Source organism: Stegostoma tigrinum, chromosome 7, assembly GCF_030684315.1.
Source record: "Stegostoma tigrinum isolate sSteTig4 chromosome 7, sSteTig4.hap1, whole genome shotgun sequence".
Classification (NCBI taxonomy): Eukaryota; Metazoa; Chordata; class Chondrichthyes; order Orectolobiformes; family Stegostomatidae; genus Stegostoma; species Stegostoma tigrinum.
In genome coordinates, this window is record NC_081360.1 from 61,390,577 (window position 1) to 61,412,833 (window position 22,257).

Sequence of the window (22,257 nt, forward strand, 5' to 3'; positions counted from 1 at the left end):
TTCGTGTATTCTCTCTGCTATTTTTTATTTTCAACTAATAAACTGGCTACAAGGAAGTAAAAACACTTGTTAAGCTGACATTTACAATTTTTAAGAAAACATAACGCAGAATGCAAATACTACATCATGTAAAGTATACTTGTAATGAATACACCAAAACACCTAGAATTGAGATTCTATACTTGGTGATACAGGCATTCAATTTAATTTAAGATAACAAAGTGTGGAGCTGGATGAACACAGCAGGCCAAGCAGCATCTCAGGAGCACTAAAGCTGATGTTTCGGGCCTAGATGCTTCATCAGAGAGGCTCTCTGGTGAAGGATCTAGGCCCGAAACATCAGCTTTTGTGCTCCTGAGATGCTGCTTGGCCTGCTGTGTTCATCCAGCTTCACACTTTGTTATCTTGGATTCTCCAGCACCTGCAGTTCCCATTATCTCTGATTCGATTTAATTTCACACTTTCAATGTGGGCTTTGTGAGAGCCTAACCATTTCAGTGACTGATTAATCATTTTTGTCAGCCTCTCGATGAAGTGGTGAGCCAACAGGAAGCTGAGCAATTTTTGCTGTTGATCACTGTGCTCATAATATTCTGAATTATCATTTTTCAGAATGAAGGAAATGTACTTGCAGACTGGGAAAACACTTCAGATCCTAACCTGCTGCCTTTCATCATTCAGGGGTTTTCTTTGACAATGGTTGTTATACATGATGTGGGTTGACTATGTTTAACTACAAGCTGAATACTTGTTGCCCTTGGATGTTTTAGGTTTTTGCAACCACAGTAATTTAGTAGCTATTATATTCGCCGTTCTGTAGGAAATTTTAACTATTTCCTTAAATCTCTCGCTCTTTACAAATGGCAAATTATTGCAGGATATTTCGGCAGTTAATATTCAAGGACATGCTGCTTTTTTTTGAAATATTACATAAGAACACAAGAATATGGAAATAGGTGCAGAAATAGGCTATTTGACTCCCAGAGCCTGTCCTGCTATTTAATACAACCATGAAAGGTTTGCTGGAGATCTCTACTCCTCTTTCATGCTAGCTCAAGAAGGCTTACGGTGTGTTAGGTTTTATTGGTAGAGGGATTAATTTCCGGAGCCGTGATGTCATGCCGCAACTGTACAAAACGCTAGTGTGGCCTCACTTGGAATATTGCATGCATATCTGGTCGTCCCATTACAGGAAGGATGTGGAAGCATTGGAAAAGGTGCAGAGGAGATTTACCAGGATGTTGCCTGGTCTGGAGCGAAGGCCTTATGAAGAAAGGCTGACGGACTTGGGTCTGTTCTCATTGGAGAGAAGAAGGTGAAGAGGGGATTTAATAGAGACATGCAAGAGGATTAGGGGATTAGATAGGGTGGACAGCGAGAATCTTTTTCCGAGGATGATGATATCAGCTTGTACGAGGGGGCATAGCTACAAATTGAGGGGTGATCGATTTAAGACAGATATCAGAGGCAGGTTCTTTACTCAGAGAGTGGTGAGGGCGTGGAACGCCCTGTCTGCCAATGTAGTTAACCCAGCCACATTAGGGGCAATACATTCAAATTTATTGATGAAACAAAAATAAGTAAAAGGCATGTAGTGATGAGGACATGAGGAGCCTGCAAGAGAATATAGATAGGTTGGATAGTGGGAAAAAAACTAGGTAGATGGAGTTTAATGAAAATATGAGATCATTCACTTTGGGAGGAAGAATCAAGAGGCAAACTTATTTTAATGGAGAGAGAGTATCCATAAAATTGCAGCACATAGGGAGATTTGTGTTCTCTTGCACATGAAACACACAGGTTAGCGTACAGGTGCAAGTAATTCAATGCAAATAACATTTTGTCCTTTATTGCTAGAGAGTTTGAGTCTAAAAATACCAAAGTATTGTTAGGCTGTACAGGGTATTGGTGAAGCTGCATCGGGAGCACTGTGAAAAGCTTTAGCCCTATTTAAAAAGCATTCTGGCATTGAGGACAATTCAAAGAGATTCACAAGGCTACGTTGTAGTACCAAGAACTGTTAAGGCCAGTTTGGAACTGATTATTCAAAAGTCTGGATAGGAGCCATTGAGGTCAATTCTGAGAGTTTTTAATTTTTCTGTGTTATGTGTACAATTCAGCTGTCAATCTCCACGTTGTAACAGCTGTGTGATTTGTGTATGTGTATATTTATCTATCTATATCTATATCCATATATCTATATGTATCTATCTCTCTCTATATATTTTTATATATATATATATATATATATATATTAAAAATATTATATACATACACTTACATGTCATCACCATTTTCACTTCTGGAATATCACCCAACTTCATTGCTGCCTCAGTTTATCTGCTGCTAAAACTGTCAATGAAGCCCTTGTTATCTATAGACCTGATGATTTCATTGCAAAAATAGTTGGCCTCCTCACTTCCACCATCTATAAACTTGAGCTCATTCACTCCTAATCAGCAACTCTTATCCTGCCTTGCATCAAGTTCCAATCAACTATCGCTCCAGTGTTCGTTCACTTAAATTGGCTCCCAGTCTGGGAAGATCCCAAATCTTTAATCTGCATATGCACTTTCAAATATCACTTGCATTTTATTATGCCTAGAGCTGTCTCAAACTCTCCAAGATCTTTACAGTCCCCTAATTCTGGCCCCTGCGCATTCTCAATTTTAACCATGTCATCATTTGTAGCTGTCCCTACAGTAGCCTTAGTACTGCATTCTGGAATTCCCTTCATAAAAATCTTTGGGCTAAATCTTACACTTTTCTGGATAAATGCAGGTCACATGGAGATTGGTGGAATGATTCTCACAGTGAGATCAATTCCATTTTCTCACTGAATCTTACCAAACTCGCTGAATTAATTGACATTTTAGCCCTTACTCTAAATAACACGTCCAATTTCCATCCCATCTTACCCCATGCAGTTCTCAGGTAAATTCTCCACAGTCTAGAGTTCCTGGAATTAACTATCTTCTCTGATGATGGTGCCATATTTAAAAGCTAACCCTGCACCTGTGCAAGTGCCATTATTATGGAGGTGCCCTGTTGGTTCCTGATATTTGTCATGGACATGACAAGCAGGGAGGTATTATGCATCCCGCTTCTGCTGGCATAGTCTTGTAATTCCTGCTACACTGGAGAGCTACACGGATATGATTTCTCCAGGATCAAGATTGGAGGTCAATACGCCAGATCGAACCTGAGGCTGCCACTTGTCTTGAAATAACCTTGAATGTCTGGATGAAGTCCCAATGATATACGAAGATGGTCAATGTCGTCTCCACTCCACCAGCATAAGTGCTCCTATTTCTTTTCAATGCCTTATTCACACTCTATCTCTGTTACCAAACCCACTACCAACATCTTCCCCACTCACCGTCACCCATGCCAACAGTACCATGACATTAATAACCCTGCATGCCCTCTGTGCAGCCGACTCACTCACTTGGGAATCCTTCTCACATGCACAAACAGTAATAGTTGTGCCTCCTATTTTCATTTTCTGCAGTAGATGCCGCTTTTTCATTCCAGAGGAAAGAATTTCACAATAGGTCAGAAAAAATCAAGCTGCGTCGCATGCTGCCCATCATTTGGTTCCTCATCCTATATGAACAGAGGTTCCTGACTTTGACTGTTATCTCCTGAATGCCTTATGACGTTTGCCTCTTTTGAGGAAAATATTTCTATGTTTATAAACAACAGTTCTCAAGTCCTGCATCATAGCAACAAGAAATTTGCAACTGATAAGATTTCATATTTCTGGAATTTCTTCTTGCTGTCATTTATTTAACATTCTATAAATTATGTACACCAGAGTTCACCACAGGGATTGCTGGGTGTTGGCATTTACTTAAAAGGCCTACCTCAGTTTTTTGGGACTTAATCTCAGTTTTATTACTAATGTTAGGTACTCTATTCCTCATCCCTCACACCTACTCAGCATCCCTACCCATTAACAATGAACCATTAACCATTAACCATTAATACCTTTACTTGCTTCCGTGTAATTAATGTCCAAATATTCATCAACTACATGCATGGCCATTTAGGGCCCCAATGCCAACTTAATGCACTGCACATCCAATGGTTCATTGCCAACACATGGCACCTGCATGATTATTGACCCAGTCAATAATTTCTCCATACATATCCTAACATCACTTCCATTCTCAGAGTTAGACCATAGGTGGCTGTACAGACCAATGTGGCTTCCACAGGTTCTGCTACACTGAGACAGAAAGTGGTCACAGGACGGGGTGGGTGGGGCATTGGTGGGGTAGCCTATCCTTTCACTGTTTTCATCTGGCTTCTGCTTTTTTCTGATGGCAAGTCTTGAGGTACTATGTTCCTCCTCTACTTTGGATGGTCTTGGTCTGATGATTCCCAGGTTCTGTCAGAATGCTGCACTTCGTTGTTGAGGCCTTGTGGGTATCATTGAGCTGCTCCTTTTGTCCACCTGGGGCTCACCTGCTATTTCAAAGCTGTGAGTAGAGCACCTGCTTGGAGAGTTTCATATCCATCATGTGGATGATGAGCCCAGCCCTTCGCAGCCAATTGAGCGTGGTCAGTGCCTCAATGCTGGGGATATTAACCAGGTCAAGGATGCTGGTGTTGGTGCTTCTTCCTTCCCAGCGGATTTGCAGGGTATTGAGCAAGCAGTGTTGGTGGTTCTGCTCCAGCACCTTGAGGTGTTTACCATAGACAATCCACACCGCAGAGCCATTTAAGAGCACGGGAATCATAGCTCTGTAAGCCATGACCTTGTTGTTGGATTTGATGCTGTTGTCCTCAAACATTCTGTTCCTCAGGTGGGCAAAGGCTGTACTAGCATACTGTAGGCAGTGCTACATCTCTTCATCAATGGCTGCTTTGGCCAACGGGACACTCCTGAAATATTGGAAGTGGTCAACATTCTCTAAGCCTAGTGTACTTCATAATAACAATCATTTAATTGCTTCAAAAATCCTTTCATAATAATGTAAAAATCTGCTGATACTATAAACTTGTAAAAAATGTTAATAAACTGATGACCACAGAAGCTATAAGAGGTGACCCCACTTTATCCTGTGTAAATAAATATTGAGCCATTGACAATGTAGATGCAAGTAAAGCAAAGCTTGTAACGCTGTTAACCAAGTAACAATTTCCCTTGAATGTACTTGTCTAACAAGGCTGAAGCTCTCAAGAGATTCTGGGCTCTTAGCCAGACCTGAAGTTTAGTGTTCATTAGAGTAGTACAGAGTGTATGATTGTGAATGATTCTGGAAAAGCCATGAATTAACAAGGAGGCTATAAGGGACCTTGCAAGGGGTAAGACTTCTGAAATTTTTTTGAAATGTTTTCCTGAATCTAGAATCTAGGATTTGTGATTACTCTGAGGAGCTATGAATAATGAATTCGGGAGAAGCTGCGCTGCCTCCATTAAATTGCAGGGAGCTAGGTGTTGCCCACCTACAATGAAGTCAGCCAGATCAAAAGTGAAGGGAGTGGGCTCAGTACCCTCAATGTTTATATGTGCAAAATTAGGGGTACTGTGAACAGGGGCAGCAATCTCAGAATCCTCTATGGTAGTAGTAATTTGAATGATGCAAAAGATCTTCTATGGGTCTCGTTAGCAGGACTGAGAAGTCTATCAGTTGAATCTGCACAGCCTTTGATGAAGAGCTATGTGCACAACTGGCACACATGTCATGTCAAAGTGCAGCAGCGACCTCTGTAATACAGGTCCTGTGTGCCCTTAGACTATCCCTCATGAATGCTCAGACTATTGTTACTGAGGCTTCAGGCTCTAATTTGTAAGAAGCTCACTTATCCATTTTTAACATGCTGAATTCTGAGAATACTGATACAGGAATTAACAGGCCTCACTACAAACCATCGTGTCTTGTCCCATGCAAATTGATGGAGCAGCTGAGACTTTCAGCAGCAGGGTCATGTCTTCACTCAGTTCTGTAGGATGATGTTACACAAGGTAACACCACATCTACCCTATCCAGCATTCTGTACAAATATTAGAATTCAGATTGGACAAGCCAGATTTATATGACTGAATCAATTATAGTGTCTTCTCCAGAATCACCACATGAATACTCATTGAATTTACACTGACTTTCAGTGAAACCCTGCAGTAAGATGGCACAGCTACACCTTCTACATTGTAGTCACTTGGAAAAACCTATAGGTTAGGAATTCATTTGCAAATATGCTGGCATTAAAGGGAAGCATAATGGGAACAAAAGAACATTTCTCACAGAGACATTAACATAGACAATTATGTTATTTGTTCTGAATTTGAACTTTGGCCTGAAAGTTTGTTTATAATGCAGCAATAGCGTAGAAATAAAGCAAACAATGGCCATTGACAATTGTTTAGTAAAGCCTAAAGTGTCCTGTTACAGATGATGCTTTGAAATGCATCGTGGCTTATATATGGACAGGTGGTTACCTCAAAAGCCACAGTTCAAACAGTAAAGCAAATTCGGCAGCATCCATGAGATACGTCAGAGTTAACATTTCAAGTCCAGTGACTTTTCTTAAGAACTGATGGTATCTAGGGAAATAATTGGTTTTTATGCAGACAATGGGGTGGGGGAGGGTGTAAGAAGCAAACAGTAGATGGAGATGGAGCCTAAAGAGAAAGAAAAACAATTGGACAGACAAAGGATTGGATAACGGTCAGCTTATGAGAACAAATAGTTGCTGATGGGGACTATTAGTGACTAAGAACCCACTTTCAAAGTCTTCTTTCCCTCCTCTCCCTCAGAATTACGTTGAGCATTTCTCCTGTACTTTCACATATCTGTTGCTGCTGCTCAAATTGAGCTACTCAATTTATGAGTGTGAATGCCTTATTTCATCAGGCTATTGTAAAGTTAGAAAATCACACTCTCTCTTTAAAACAAAAAGAAAACTGTGGATGCTGGAAATCAGAAACAAAAACAGAAATTGCTGAAAGCTCTGAAGAAGGCCCCAAAATGTTGAAACTATTTTCTCTCCACAGATGCTGCCGGATCTGCTGAGTTATTGCAGTTTTTTTTTGTTTCCCACTCCCCTGACTCACCATGCCCCATTCCCAATTCCACCAAACCATTTCAGGTACAGTTGAAATTAATTTTATGATTTATCCTAAGTTGATCAGTCACTATCATTCCGCATTATTTTCAGTTGGTCACATTTTCTGTGTTCAGTGTAGGTCAGAGTTTAGCCTTTGAGTGGCAGAAGCATAACTTCAGAGTTCAACATGAAACTAAAGGTTACAATCTTGTTGGGCAACCTCCAGGAATGTAGCTAATTTAACTCCCCACTGATTATTGGCTGCAAACTCTGACAATTAGATACCACTTCCAAAACACTATGCATCCATGTGAAACGTGATGATATGGTGGGTGTCATTTTCACAATGTTGACAGTGCACATCTGCTAGCATTTGACATCCTTGGCTATCCTCCTTTGATCCTTTCTGTCCTTATCTATTATTATCAAGTAACAGAGAAGCAATGAAAGGAATTCCCTTTGCGGAGTACCGTCTGCCAGCAAACAAAAAATGGTGCATCCTGTGGCTGTTAAATCTCTGATTCCCAAACTGTTTAAACTTGGCTGTGTTTGGCCACATATGTCACATGGTTAATGAGTAACAATATTGTACAAGTGCAGAATGAATACAACTTTTCAAACTCCCTCTCTAACACATTTTGAATGCTAAAGAACATGGTTTATGCAAAGGTCATGCAGCAATTTTGCAACAGGTATGAAATGCAAAAACTTTAGGTCACTGATTTCTCCTGGCTTACCTATAGAATGGTTATTTATACAGAACAGCAGTTCCTAGACTCAACCACAGGCATACACTTTATACAGTTTTTTTATTGCATGAAATAAAGATATGTGCCACTTCGTAGAAACTAATCATTATAATGTAAGCCGAGTACTAAATTTTCCACAATTTGAAGATAAATTAACCATAATACTCTTTTATGTGTAATTATAATTTGAGCAAACAACATTGATGCTCAACATAGCACTTTAACACTATCAAGCCTTGAAATTTATTGTGAATTCTTTTAATGATCAGCATTTCCTGTGCTTTTCATGCACACTCCTGGAATAGCATGGAGCATCATTTTACACTGATCGTGCATATTTATATTTCATTGTGTCTGAAAGATATTTGTTTAAATGTTATAGCTAGCAAAGGCTACCCTACTGATTAAATCTAAAATATTATTTTCCCCTGATCTATTGAATGTACACATGGCCATTGTGCTTCACTGCCTTAATATGAAAATGCTCAAATCTATTATTGAATTCAGTGTCTGTGGACACCTCAGCTGGAAATAACCATGCATTTCCTGTTCTTTTATAGCCACAGGGTTTGTAAACAAATCAAAGTGACACGTTCAAAAATGAATATACTTTAAAGCAAATATCTTTCCTTGACATACTGTAATGTTATTGCATTTGATCAGCTTAAAATAAATTCTAATATACAAATTCAAATGGCAGTGGAGTTTGGTTGCGGCCACATTTATACTGACATCATTTGTGCCTGACAATCAGCTTTGGTAAGGAACATTTCCTTCGTCAAGCTGATTACCCAAGGGAAAATCAGTACAGCATACTGCGACAGGCAAATAATTGAGCTTTTGGATATTGATATATGAAATTGCACTATGGTTATTCCTTGTAGGGAAAGTAATTAAAAAGACTGGGAACTGAAACACTACTGATAATTTGAATCGGCTCCAACACAAAATCTTGCTGGACAAGCCATATGACACTTGGTAATTTCTCAGTGTTGTACTGCTTTGCCTTATTTGTGTGTGTTTTGGAAGTAGTTCACAGAATTATTATGAGCATATTTTAAAAGTCTTTCATACTTTAAGCAATGCAAAACAAAAATTAGGAATTTGGTAGTTAACATGCTAGCTGAGATGATCTTCCGAGGTCGCAGATAAGCAGTAATAAAGTTCCGAATTGTACAAAGGGACATTTAGACTACACTGGATCTGATCAGCCTCCAGATGCCAAAATGGAAAAACAGCAGTTTGAATGTGCATTGGTATTGATATTGCTAACTTTAGTAAGTACTCCTAAGTTTAAATTTATGAATAAAAGTAGACTATCAGATGCCTTTTTGATGAATTTTTTAAAAAAAGAATTCTTGGGTTTCTGCACAGAAAATAGTTGATTTAAATTTGAACATAAATGTTTCTAAAAATAGTAGCTGTTGCTTTCAAAACAGTTTGCCATCTATTCTAATTAGAACAGTAATGTTGTAAATAATCCTTGAATAATGAATTTCTGTCAATGTCTAGAATGACCCAGTTATACTATATCATAAAACTTAAATACACAACATATCAGAACTGACAGCAGTAAACTTTACCTGCAGAAGTGTCACTGGAGACAGGGTTGCCATCTGAAATAACAATTGAACTACATTTGGTGAAAGCAGCACAATTGGTGAAAATTCAAGCACAGTAACATATAATAAGATTCATACTGATCAAAGAGATTTTATTCTATTTGCCTCAACAAATGCTCAGGGCTCTTAAAAATGTTTGTAAATTCATAATTATTTCTCTTAAATTTCAATATCAATTCTTTAATTTTTAGATAATTTTTACTTACCTTTTCCATTGATTTCCATCGGGTAAATCTGACCACTGCTCTGAATCTCCAGTGTTGCATAGCACTAAAGAAATTTAAACTTTTGCGAGTAAGAACTAAGAAATATATTTTGGTAAGCATAGGTAAACTAGACTCTATAACCCTAACCATGAGTCAAGATTATCTCTTTTTCCACTCATCAGATGCTTCAACAGTAAAGGAGCTTCAAAATTCAGCACACTCACTGTCATTGGAAATAGCCAGAAGGCTCTGAACCTGTAATTTGTGGTGCTAAAGGTGGATTCTCCTGCATTATAGCACAGTGTCATCCACAATGGTACAAAACCTTGAAAAGAACCTTGGGGAGTTTTTGTCTTCTTTTTCCAACTGGATTGTGCATGTTTTCTCCCACAGGCAGCCCTGGATCGACTGGGAGAGGTGTTCATTGTAGTTCATTATTCTTCATTGAAAGGCCTGTTTCTGCACGTTTTAGGAGCTGAAACTCTCTCCTTTTCTGTTTGAGAACTCACAGTGAGATTGCTTTTATCAACTGTATGAAGAAAATGTGCAATATCTCAGAACATTGCTCACCAGCTCCAATACGTTTATTTCACTCAAAGGATTACATCCTTGAAGAAAGTAAGCTGGCTCCAATCCAGCTTAATTTTCTTCTTTTTATTGTAATTATTCTTTTTGGTTGCATTCAGAAATTTGTGATTTTATTTGACAAAATTTAATATTTTTCTGAATTCATTTGCATTTGAGACACATTTTCTACAGGTTCCAGTTTTATGCCTATGTGTGACTGCCACAGGAGAGTGTAATAATTTCCTCCATTTGGAAGGAGATGATTTGGCACATTGTTTTTGTGGCAGTTTGTTGAAGAAATTTCCCATTAGCCCAAATTTGTGTTCTGTAGCCGTAGCCCTGCAGCCTTTCTACCTCAAAAATATCCAGTTACCTTTTGAAAGTTAATATTGGATCTAATTGCTAAGTCAGGAACTACATTTCAAATCACAATTTGTTGTATAAATATTCTTCACATCTTCCCTTTAGCATTTTTCTGACTGTCTTAAATCTGTGGTTTATAATCACAAAACCTCCATTCTAGTAGAAACAGCAGCATCTTCTCTGTCAAAACTCCTCATAATTTTGATCACCTGTTTTAAATCTTCCCTAATCTTTACTGTTCTAAAGAGAACAACCACAGCTTTTCAAGGCTCTCCGCATATTTGTAGTTCCCTATCCCTGGTGCTACACTGGTTAATCTCCTCCACAAGCTCACAACAGTTTTGCGTGAGTCTGATGTGGTGGAGACAATAATCCAACTAAAGCTCTAATAGTTTATCAATGTTAATAATTTATAAATGTTTAACGTACCTTTTTTGCTTTATGCATCTATTTATGAAGCCATGAATCCTTTACAGCATTAACAGCTTCATCATCAACTTTTCTTGTGACCTTTGAACATTTGAAAATGTATATCTGCAGGTTTCTACATTCTTGCAACAAATTTAAAATTGTACCATCCAATTCATTTTGACTCTCCTCAGAATTGCTTCCATAAGGGATCATTTCACAATGTTAAGTTTTATTTGCCATGTGTCTGCTAATTTCACCAATCTGACCATGCCATTTAAAGATTGATTAGATTAGATTAGATTAGATTCCCTACAGTGTGGAAACAGGCCCTTTGGCCCAAGTCCAAACCGGCCCTTGAAGCATCCCACCTAGACCAATCCCCCTATAACCCACACACCGCAGAACACTATGGGCAATTTAGCATGGCCGATCCATCTAACCTGCACATCTTTGGACTGTGGGAGGAAACCAGCGCACCTGGAGGAAACCCACGCAGACACGGGGAGAACTTGCAAACTCCACACAGACAGTCGCCTAAGGCTGGGATTGAACCTGGGTCCCTGGCGCTGTGAGGCTGCAGTGCTAACCACTGAGCCACCGTGCCGCCCCGAACCTATTGTTATTATTTTTATCCTTCTTCAGTGTAATTTCCACCCTGGTAGTGTGAAAATTGAAATTATGTCTATTGAATCCAAGTCCAGGTCATTGACTCCATTTGAAAAAGAGTATTAATCCTAATATGGACCACGGATTTACTGCAGTTTGATAAACAAATTATTAAATTGCTATGTGCTTAACTTATCTTAATAAGTTCCTTAATTTTCACATCACTAGATATACTAATTGTGAATACAATGAAGTTAAGCATGATGTGGAATTGGGAAGAAATATTTAATTTCCACTCATCAGCTTTGGGTTCCTTAAAATACGGATGTTTTCAATATATTTATAAATATTTTTGGAACACCAAACTCAGACTTCAGTTTCCCCGGACTGCCAGACTATATATTTATACACATTTAAAACCAGATAAATGATGATAGCATACACAACTCCCAGTACAACACCTCCACCACCTTCCCTGACCCCCTGCCTTGTGCTAGACTAGTGGGTAGACATAGAAACAAATTATATTTGTGTAGCAATGCACCCAGTCACATGTGACAGCTGTTTAGCTGGAATGATGGAAAATATTTTTCAGGGATAGATATTCATGGAGGAGCAATCTGTGCTTATTCCCAGGCAGTCTTAATTAGTACATAGTTACAGAGGTGGCAGTCACTTATCAGGCAGAATGGAAGGAGATTAATTGTTAGAATGGAAATGAGCTTGAATTTCAGGACAATTTGTTCTTCTATGAATGGACAATGCTTCCATACATGGAAAAGTATACTTAAAAATGTAGTTTTTGCATTGGTCTTAACCTGCATCAATGGTCCTTGACTCAATGTAAAAAAGATTATCATTTTGTTAGTTGGAAAATGTTCTGAGAAGCAAATATACCACACTATAGCTAGCATGTTTGGTCTGCTCAATACTTTTCATGCCAAAATCTATTAATAGGAATTTCATATTGTCTTTGTATTTAGCTAACTTACCGTTATCATTGTAAGAACCTTCAATTAACTGTGCTCACCTTTTTCTGGAAGATACTGAATGCTTAGCAATATTTCACCTTTTTGATGCAAAAAAAAATATCTCACACATTGACCTGGCCACACTGTGATTGCGGCTATGAATTTGAGTCAAGGGTTATCCAGTGAAATGACAATCTTGGAAAGGTGTTTTCACCTCCAGAAGACATAGTGGAGGCAGGAGATTAAATAAATAACCTGGTCACTTATTTAAAACTTTAAGTATTCTGTTAATCCCCAGGATGGGATTTGCGCCAGAAAATGTATTAATTTAACCTTTATTATATTAATACAGCTGTCAAGGTGTTAAAAGTTTCCTATAGCTTAACCTGACACTAGTTTTATCTAAGATAACAAAGTGTGAAGCTGGATGAACACAGCAGGCCCAGTAGCATGTTCGGAGCACAAAAGCTGACGTTTCGGGCCTAGACCCTTCATCCCCCTCTCTGATGAAGGGTCTAGGTCCAAAACGTCAGCTTTTGTCCTCCTAAGATGCTGCTTGGCCTGCTGTGTTCATCCAGCTCCACACTTTGTTATCTCGGATTCCCCAGCATCTGCAGTTCCCATTATCACTGATCACTAGTTTTACCTATTTGCACATAGCATCATGACAATTCCATCAATAGGGTTTAACATTAAGCATAATGAATGGGCAGGAAAACAAAAGATGCATTTTTCAGTGTTTGTATTGTAGTTGTTTTATATTCCATATTTATAATCTTTTAAGTGACAACATACTAGAATTTCTGCACTGAACCAAGTGTTATCAAATGTACATCAAGGGAAAAGTGTTGATATGACTCAAGAGTTAGGTCTATCACAAAACTTTTGCACGAGGTACAGTATCACAGTGGTCTGACAAGAAGCCAAATTTAAAAGTATTTAGATAATTCCCATGTCAGATAATACCAATCCAAATTTAACACTGCGCACCAACTTTGTGTTGCTTGATATTTAAAATTACAGTCTGCAGCCAATGCAGTGTCCTGTTGTGTGGTTGCAAGCCGAAGCAGAGGCTGCCAAACTGTGAAGCTGGCAATAGTATTTAAAGCCAACGAGTACCATTGATAGCAGAAGTGCATTGTGGTGGAGCAGCGGTGAAATTTATTGTAAAACTGACTGTGGGAATATTGCAACATATTATACACTATACTCTGGCCCTTGGACAGCAGGAGAGATGTAATTTATCTGCAGAATACATGATACCTTCCAGCCAAACTTTGAGAAAGCTATGGGATTAGTTAGCAACAGTAGTTAATGCCTGGAATCTCGATCCAAGGTCTGAATGCAAAAACACAAGATGTTCAGTGTACAAGTGAACAAGGTCAATGGATGCATTTTTATAAGCTGAAGCTCACTAATTGTACCACAAGCTTCTCACATTGTTCAAAGGACGATAACCCTATCACTCATCTGCCAACAATCTCAAGTAATAATGACTCAGAGTAAGTATTCACAGCTTCACCTCATCCTCACAAATTTTATACTGTGTCAGCTGCGTGCAGCTTTTACCCATTGTCGGACATTCAACAATTCCAGGTTGAAGTAGCCCATAAATGCAGGCATCATTACTTACCAAGCAGGGCTAGATTTACTATATGTTCTTATCCCACTGGATGAAACTGGTTGCACAAAGGAGTTGCCAAGACTCAGACTGTACCCAGTGGCAAGGCTCTAAACATCAAAAATGACAGCACTAACATGTTTAATTTTCTCTATGTACTCCTCATCCCCTAGCTAAATCAGAGATTCCCTGGCAGAAAGCTTGTGTTCAAATTAGAGAGATTTGTCACTAACTTGGCCGTGGGCTTTTTAAAAAGTTAGAAATTCATCCTCTCCAGCACGGAAGTGTTGGCGTGGGGACATTTGCAAACGCATCTGTCTGCTAGCTAATGTTTCAACTTACTTTACAGCAGAAACAGCAGTTAACATCTGATGAAATCTCAGAATTAAGTTATTTAAACTCAGATTGCTGTCATGCCAATTCAGACTGGCGTCATCATAGCTCTGGATACTGGCTTTTCAGGGGACTGCTGAATGTCACAGAAGTCCAGTGAACTGTCCTCTAATATATTTCTAACATTGTATGAAGCATGCCCAAAAGGTGTGGCAGTGGTTTCGTGGAACGTGAGCCTGCTACTGTGTTTGAGGATGCCCATTTTCATTTTCCCACCCTACAACAGGTTTGAAGTTTACCCATCTTGTTTAGATGAGATCAAGGGCTTCATGGTGAATGAGCTGAGATAATGGGAACTGCAGATGCTGGAAATTCCAAGATAATAAAATGTGAGGCTGGATGAACACAGCAGGCCAAGCAGCATCTCAGGAGCACAAAAGCTGACGTTTCGGGCCTAGACCCTTCATCAGAGAGGGGGATGGGGGGAGGGAACTGGAATAAATAGGGAGAGAGGGGGAGGCGGACCGAAGATGGAGAGTAAAGAAGATAGGTGGAGAGGGTGTAGGTGGGGAGGTAGGGAGGGGATAGGTCAGTCCAGGGAAGACGGACAGGTCAAAGAGGTGGGATGAGGTTAGTAGGTAGCTGGGGGTGCGGCTTGGGGTGGGAGGAAGGGATGGGTGAGAGGAAGAACCGGTTAGGGAGGCAGAGACAGGTTGGACTGGTTTTGGGATGCAGTGGGTGGGGGGGAAGAGCTGGGCTGGTTGTGTGGTGCAGTGGGGGGAGGGGATGAACTGGGCTAGTTTAGGGATGCAGTAGGGGAAGGGGAGATTTTGAAACTGGTGAAGTCCACATTGATACCATATGGCTGCAGGGTTCCCAGGCGGAATATGAGTTGCTGTTCCTGCAACCTTCGGGTGGCATCATTGTGGCAGTGCAGGAGGCCCATGATGGACATGTCATCAAGAGAATGGGAGGGGGAGTGGAAATGGTTTGCGACTGGGAGGTGCAGTTGTTTGTTGCGAACTGAGCGGAAGTGTTCTGCAAAGCGGTCCCCAAGCCTCCGCTTGGTTTCCCCAAAGTAGAGGAAGCCGCACCGGGTACAGTGGATGCAGTATACCACATTGGCAGATGTGCAGGTGAACCTCTGCTTAATGTGGAATGTCATCTTGGGGCCTGGGATGGGGGTGAGGGAGGAGGTGTGGGGACAAGTGTAGCATTTCCTGCGGTTGCAGGGGAAGGTGCTGGGTGTGGTGGGGTTGGAGGGCAGTGTGGAGCGAACAAGGGAGTCACGGAGAGAGTGGTCTCTCCGGAAAGCAGACATGGGAGGGGATGGAAAAATGTCTTGGGTGGTGGGGTCGGATTGTAAATGGCGGAAGTGTCGGAGGATAATGCGTTGTATCCGGAGGTTGGTAGGGTGGTGTGTGAGAACGAGGGGGATCCTCTTGGGGCGGTTGTGGCGGGGGCGGGGTGTGAGGGATGTGTCGCGGGAAATGCGGGAGACGCGGTCAAGGGCGTTCTCGATCACCGTGGGGGGAAAGTTGCGGTCCTTAAAGAACTTGGACATCTGGGATGTGCGGGAGTGGAACGTCTTATCGTGGGAGCAGATGCGGCGGAGGCGGAGGAATTGGGAATAGGGGATGGAATTTTTGCAGGAGGGTGGGTGGGAGGAGGTGTATTCTAGGTAGACATTTTTCCATCCCCTCCCCTGTCTGCTTTCCGGAGAGACCACTCTCTCCGTGACTCCCTTGTTCGCTCCACACTGCCCTCCAACCCCACCACACCTGGCACCTTCCCCTGCAACCGCAGGAAATGCTACACTTGTCCCCACACCTCCTCCCTCACCCCCATCCCAGGCCCCAAGATGACATTCCACATTAAGCAGAGGTTCACCTGCACATCTGCCAATGTGGTATACTGCATCCACTGTACCCGGTGCGGCTTCCTCTACATTGGGGAAACCAAGCGGAGGCTTGGGGACCGCTTTGCAGAACACCTCCGCTCAGTTCGCAACAAACAACTGCACCTCCCAGTCGCAAACCATTTCCACTCCCCCTCCCATTCTCTTGATGACATGTCCATCATGGGCCTCCTGCACTGCCACAATGATGCCACCCGAAGGTTGCAGGAACAGCAACTCATATTCCGCCTGGGAACCCTGCAGCCATATGGTATCAATGTGGACTTCACCAGTTTCAAAATCTCCCCTTCCCCTACTGCATCCCTAAACCAGCCCAGTTCGTCCCCTCCCCCCACTGCACCACACAACCAGCCCAGCTCTTCCCCCCCACCCACTGCTTCCCAAAACCAGTCCAACCTGTCTCTGCCTCCCTAACCGGTTCTTCCTCTCACCCATCCCTTCCTCCCACCCCAAGCCGCACCCCCAGCTACCTACTAACCTCATCCCACCTCTTTGACCTGTTCGTCTTCCCTGGACTGACCTATCCCCTCCCTACCTCCCCACCTACACCCTCTCCACCTATCTTCTTTACTCTCCATCTTCGGTCCGCCTCCCCCTCTCTCCCTATTTATTCCAGTTCCCTCCCCCCATCCCCCTCTCTGATGAAGGGTCTAGGCCCGAAACGTCAGCTTTTGTGCTCCTGAGATGCTGCTTGGCCTGCTGTGTTCATCCAGCCTCACATTTTATTATTATGGTGAATGAGCTAACTGGTTATGGCACAGGAAGCTATTCAACAGTGGTGTGGGGTTGCGGGGTTGGGGTGGGTGGGAAGGCGGAGAACAAGAAGGAATGCAGTGATAGTAGAGGAGGTTGAAATGACTGATATTGTTCTCTGCACCAAAAAACAAGACTTCATATGGTGTGTTGTCTACTCAGCCCAGAGTTTGATATGTCTGCTTTGAGTTGGAGAAGAACTTGCAGTGGGAAGGGAAGGATATTATGGTTGTAGTCTACATTAATACCAATGCATATACTTTCTCATACTCGAAGGGACCAATGTTTACTCTCTTCCTTCTTACACAATTATAGATAGGCTTACTGTCTCTTTTATATTTATTGCTCGTTTACTCTCATATTCTAATTCCTCCCATTTTTAAATTATTCTTTGTTGGTTTCTAATATTCCTCCAATCTTCTGGGCTCCCATTAATCTTTGCAAAATTGTACGCTATTTTCAATTTGGTAGCATCCTTAATTTCTTTAATTAAGTGCATATTTTTCAACCTTCTCATGCAGTCTTAATTTCTCAATTGAATGTATCATTTGCAGTTTATTAAATATTTTCTTAAATGTAAGCATCTACTTCCTTCTAAATCATTTTTTCCAGCCCATTACATTCAATCTCTTTACATGCCTTTGATTCGATGTGATTTATTATTGCCACATGTACTGAGGCACAGTGAAATGTATTGTTTTTCATGCATTCTAGGCAAATTATACATTACAGAAGTACATCAGAATAATAGAACAGAATACAGAATATAGTGTTACAGCTACAGAAAAGGTGCAGAGTAAAATCAGATTTAATATCTGAGAAGTCTATTCAAAAGTCTGATAAAAGCAGGGAAGAAGCTGTTCTTGAATTTCCTTGTAAGTGTTTTCAAACTTTTGTATCTTCTTCTCAGTGGAAGAGAATATAACCAGGGTGGGATGTGTCTTTGATTATGCTGGCTGCATTCCTGAGGCAGCAGGAAGTATAGACAAAGGCAATGGAAGGAAGGCTACTTTGCACGATGGGCTGGGCTGCGTCCACAACTCTCTATCATTTTCTTGATCTTCAGTTGAGCAGTTGACGTACGAAGCTGTGTTGCATCTGGTTGGGATTTTTTTTATGTTACATATATAAAAGTTGGTAAGAGTCATTGTGGGCATGCTGAATTTCCTTGGTCTTCTCAGAAAGTAGAGGTGTTTGTGTGTTTTCTTGACAGTAGCATTGACACGGATGGACTAGGACTGATTGGTTCACTCCCAGATACTTGTGTCAATGGTTTCAGGGATGAGGAACTTGAGTTATGTGGATTGATGCAGAAATTGGGACTGTTTACCTTGATGAAGAAATGTTAACAGGAGATATTTATAATGAGGTATTCAAAATCATAGGGTGCTTATACAACAGAACACAACGAGAACTTAATCCCATTTGTAGATGGATCAAAAACTAGAGGACACAGGTTTAAGGAAATGGTAAAAGAGGCAATGGTGACATGAGGAAATGTCTTTCCCTCAATAAATAGTTAGGATTTAGAGTGCACTGCCTGAGAGTGCTATTGAGGTAGACTCAATCAAGGTATTCAAGAGGGAAATGGGTTTCTTTCTGCAATGGGAAAATTTGCAAGGATATGGGCACAAAGAAAGAAATTACATTAGGTAAATTGGTCTTATGGAGACACAGCAGTCCGTGTGTGGGCCAATGTCCTGTGTCTGTGCTGTAACCAATCTGTGATTGCATGATTATCAACTGTTGTTTGCAAAGCCTCTGGCCCAGTGACAACACCCACATGCAGTCTTGTGGAAGAAGTCGGAGAGTCTCATCACCTGGGTATTCTCAGTTTTCACTAGCCACTAATATTAGGAAGGAGGAACTCTGAATATGTAGAATACCAGAAGTATTAAGGTCTCTGAAAAATGGTGTCACTGAACTATGATGACCTCTGAGATCTAATGTGGTCTGAAATATCCAGGAGTATCTGAAATAGAGATGTTCTCAAGTGTTTGTGGAATGAGGAAACCTCCTGAAATGGTAAGGCAAGAGGTTTGAAATGGATGAACTGAAAGAAAGTGATCCTTGGATTGTTTTCTTCCCTGGCAGCAGTTTTCCTGCCTTGCCTGCTTACATGTAGTCTCTGGTTTCTTGGAACTCCTTGCACCAACGATGCTGGTCTGGAAGAATGGGCAAAACGGCTTACGTACAAAACATGCAACCATTGTGAGCTGAATGCATTCAGAGCCCTCAAAGTCATGTGATCACTTGCCACATGATAAAACGTGAAATGACCAGAAATAATAAGGTTGTTTTATGTGCTCAGAATATTGTATGATCAAATTCCCAGGAATGTCTCCAATCTGAGAAGCCCTTATTTTTATACATGCACCCCCAATGGATCAATCAAGATGACACTTAATTAAGATTTTGTGGTGAGATTCCATTGATACACATGTTGCTGCTGGGTCAGACTCTGCACCATTCCCCTCACCTACAGGGGCTGTTGTAATACTAATATGTGATCAACAGCCATATGTGCCAGAGGGAAAGAGCAAGAGTGACAGTATTTTATGTATGTAAAGTTTTGAAAAGGGCACCTTGCATAAAGTGAGCAGTTTCTCAGCATTTCCATAATCCATTCTTGCTATGGCATTATTGATAGGAGATAGATGTTAATTTGTCAATGATGAATGGACTGGAGTTTTCAGCATTTGCTGTCACCTCTGGTAAAATTCCCCAACAGCAATGGTTGAGGTCAATGAGTCAATAAGATGATTCCTGCTGAAACATTCTGTTTTGTCCAACATTGGAAGCAGTACGAGGATGTAAGATGGAAAATCTTAAAGAAAATCTGAGAAAATGTCTGAGGAATAATATCACCAAAACAGAAAGTACTAGTAGTGCTTAACAGGTTTGGCTGATCCAGCCCAAGCTAGCAGGGATCCCGAAATAACTAGTACGTAGATTGAGCTCCAATCATTGGGCAATGTGATTTGAACTCAGGGATGTCGCTCAAAATTTCTACACAGACTAATTTTCCAGGAAGGTTTGTATTTCAATTATGCAAAAGCAAAATATTGTCAGATGCTCAAATATAAGCAAAATATGCTGGAAGAACTTAACCAGGCTGGTATTTTCTGTAGAAACCACCGCTATGTTAACATTTCAGGAATTTGACTTTTCATCAGAGCTTTATTTGATGGGTTCAGAGGATAAAGTGTACCTCTCTACGTTGCAAAAGAAGTTGTGACTTCCATCATCTTTCCAGCACTACCTTCTCCACACAGACCTTCAATCACTGTCTGATTTTGGAAACTCAACAATTGCTTCCTACCCATTTTGCTTTCTGGGAGTAGGTCACCCATGTTTCTCTGCTGAGCATAAGATGAAACCCATCTAAAGTTAAAATATACACTGATGTTCCCAATTCATTGGCTAGGGTTTGAGTTAATGAATGATTGATCAGCTACTTACAGAAGTTACTGAATTTCACACCTTCATTTTGGCATGAGTACTAAGTATGAAAACTGAAAGAAATAAGAAAATCTTTAAAAGGTTTTGTGTTATGATGCAATTACTTTGATGTTATTCTTATAGATATATCAAGTGCCCAGATGTATTCTGATTAACAATCACCAGACTCAGAATGTTAATTCTGCTTTATCCCCACAAATGCTGCCAGAAGTATTGAGTTTTGTCAGCCACTTCGGTTTTTGTTTGCCTAAGATTAAGTTGCATCTTTCCAGAAGAAACAGCTCCAAAAGAGATACTGTGAAATGAAGTATTGATTTGAAAAGTGGCAAAGTTTGGTAATAATAATGTATTGAAAGATCTGGACCAGCACCTATGGATGACTAGATAACTTATCCATGGCCATTGTGCACTCAGTTCTGAAATTTAAACCATCAGCAACTAAAAAGGCCATTGAAATTAGGATTCAAAAGAAAAATTCAGTGGATGCTAAAAATCTGAAGAAAGAATGAACAACATGTTGGAGATATCCTGCAGGTGTTATTACTTAAATTACATTGTTAGATATTTCCACAGATATCTTTGATTCTGACCTACAATGCTTATAAGAAAAATTAGCATGTTAAATGATCCATCTCCTGCCCTATCTTTTCTTCTTTCCAACCGTATTTATTTGATATAATGCATTCAACTCATCTACTTGGTCTGCACCAAGTTTAGATGAGGTCTTGCAGGGAAGACTGATAGTGATAGTAAGAGCTCACGGGATCTAAGAAAATTTGGCTAATTGGATCCAGCATTGGCTGAGTGGTAGGAAGCAGAGGGTAATTGTCAAGGGTGTTCTTGTGATTGGAAGTCTGTGCCCGGTGGGGTTTTGCAAGGATCAGTGTTTGGGTTGTGCTGTTTGAGGTATATACAAATGATGAAGATGTGAATATAGGAGGGTTGATCAATAAGATTGTGGATGATATGAAATTTGGTGGAGTGATAAATCATGAAAATAACCTTACATTGCAGGAGGCTTTAGAAAGGCTGGTCAGATGTACTGATCAATGGCAAATGGAATTGAATCCAAATAGGGGAGAGGTGATGCACTTGAGCAGGACAAATGAGACAAGGGAATGCATGATGAATGGTAGGAACCTGGGAAGCACTGAGGAACAGAGAGACCTTGATGAGCATGTTGACCAGTCCCTTTAGGTAGCAGTAGGTAGATAAAGTGGTTAAGAGGCCACTAAAGGGATACTAAACTTTATTGATCAAGGCATAGAATTTAAAGCAGGGTGGTGATGCTGGAACTGTAAACAAACTTGGTTAGGTCACAGCTGGAGTATTGTGTGCCGTTCTGGAATCCACATGATAGCACGGATTGAATGCAGCGAAGATTGGCAACGATGTTCCTGGGCTGAAGAGTTTCAGTGATGATGAGAAATTGGACAGACGAGGTGGTTTTCGTTGGAGCAGAGGAGACAGGGGTCATGATTAAAATGTAGAAAATTCTGAGGGGCAAAGGCAGGGGTAGTCGAGAAAATAATTGCCCCCTGGTGGAGGGATAAATTTAAGGAAAGGGGCAGGAGGTTCAGAGGGGATGTGAGGATATTTTTTTCAGTCAGATGGTGATG

General features: G+C 40.7%; 1 protein-coding gene across 1 annotated transcript in view; it reads right to left on the reverse strand.

Moving 5' to 3' along the window:
• LOC125454399 (potassium voltage-gated channel subfamily H member 7-like) overlaps positions 1 to 22,257 on the reverse strand; it is a 462,102-nt gene that overhangs the window by 202,224 nt on the left and 237,621 nt on the right. The window contains exon 4 of the mRNA XM_059647318.1: positions 9,389 to 9,421. Coding sequence (XP_059503301.1) covers positions 9,389 to 9,421 — 33 coding nt within the window. The remainder of the gene's footprint in view (positions 1 to 9,388; positions 9,422 to 22,257) is intronic.